Below are 969 nucleotides of genomic sequence, written 5' to 3'. Positions count from 1 at the left end.
TTTTGATAACGATTTCATAAATTCTTTATTGCAGTGTTTTCATTAAATAAATAGATGTAAGTGTACACACATTTGACTTTTACATAATTTATCACATTTAATGCTTCTTATTTCTCCCATACATTTTAGCCATAAAATCCACCAAAGCCACCGCGATGACCATGATGACCATGATGCCGATGGCCTCCGTAACCTCCGTAGCCACCATAACCACCATAGCCGCCATATCCACCGTAGCCGCCATAACCACCGGGAAAACCGCCAAATCCTCCATAACCGGGATAGCCGCCGAATCCGCCATAACCGAACTGACGTGCTAGACGAGCTCCTTTAATGCTTGTCGAAAGCCCCGCATCAACATCCAAAAGTTTCTGAGCCTGTGATTGCACTGCTTCTGCTACCGGCACGGCTACAATCTGTACAATTTCAGATGCTTCGGGCACTGCACTCTTTTCGGATGCTTCCACTTGTAGAGAGCTTTCAGGTACTTGAACACTGACCTGTTGCTCCTCTAACGGATAAGCGCTCGAATAAGCCAAAAAGGCTATGAAAACGATAACGATTCCTCGCATTTTTGTGGAAGATCTGCTGCTGTTTCTTTATCAATTAGCACTTTAACACTTTCAAATTTCACTCACTCCAATGATGAGCTGTTTCTATAGATTTAGCTGAAGCTCGACTATGTTCGCTGTCAGAAGCGGTTAATGCTTTTATAATGATCTTGCGCCGCAAATCTTCAACCATAGGCGGTTTCTGTTTACTAATATTTCGCTCTTTGCGGTCAATTGGGAAATACCCAAAAAAACAAAAGAGAAAAAAGAAATGAAATGAATGAGTTAAAAAACCAATACGAATCGGTAAACACATGTTTGTATATATTCAACAGATTTATTAGCAAATGCCGCTAAGTTCATTCCATTCGTTGCTTCTATAATCGCCAAATTTAAGCTTGACTTTCTTGTTAACAAA

The 969-nt window shown here is 40.7% G+C and overlaps 1 protein-coding gene across 1 annotated transcript; it reads right to left on the bottom strand.

The window, feature by feature from the left end:
* Nucleotides 1-687, bottom strand: LOC108972415 (glycine-rich cell wall structural protein-like). The gene has a single exon (XM_018938979.1). It carries the CDS (start codon nt 570-572, stop codon nt 126-128), a length of 447 nt encoding a protein of 148 aa, XP_018794524.1. The 5' UTR covers nt 573-687; the 3' UTR covers nt 1-125.
* Nucleotides 688-969: the final 282 nt, after the last annotated feature.

The sequence above is a fragment of the Bactrocera latifrons genome, unplaced genomic scaffold (genome assembly GCF_001853355.1).
Source record: "Bactrocera latifrons isolate USDA-ARS-PBARC rearing strain unplaced genomic scaffold, ASM185335v1 scaffold_11, whole genome shotgun sequence".
Classification (NCBI taxonomy): domain Eukaryota; kingdom Metazoa; phylum Arthropoda; class Insecta; order Diptera; family Tephritidae; genus Bactrocera; species Bactrocera latifrons.
This window is presented reverse-complemented; position numbering and strand designations above follow the sequence as displayed.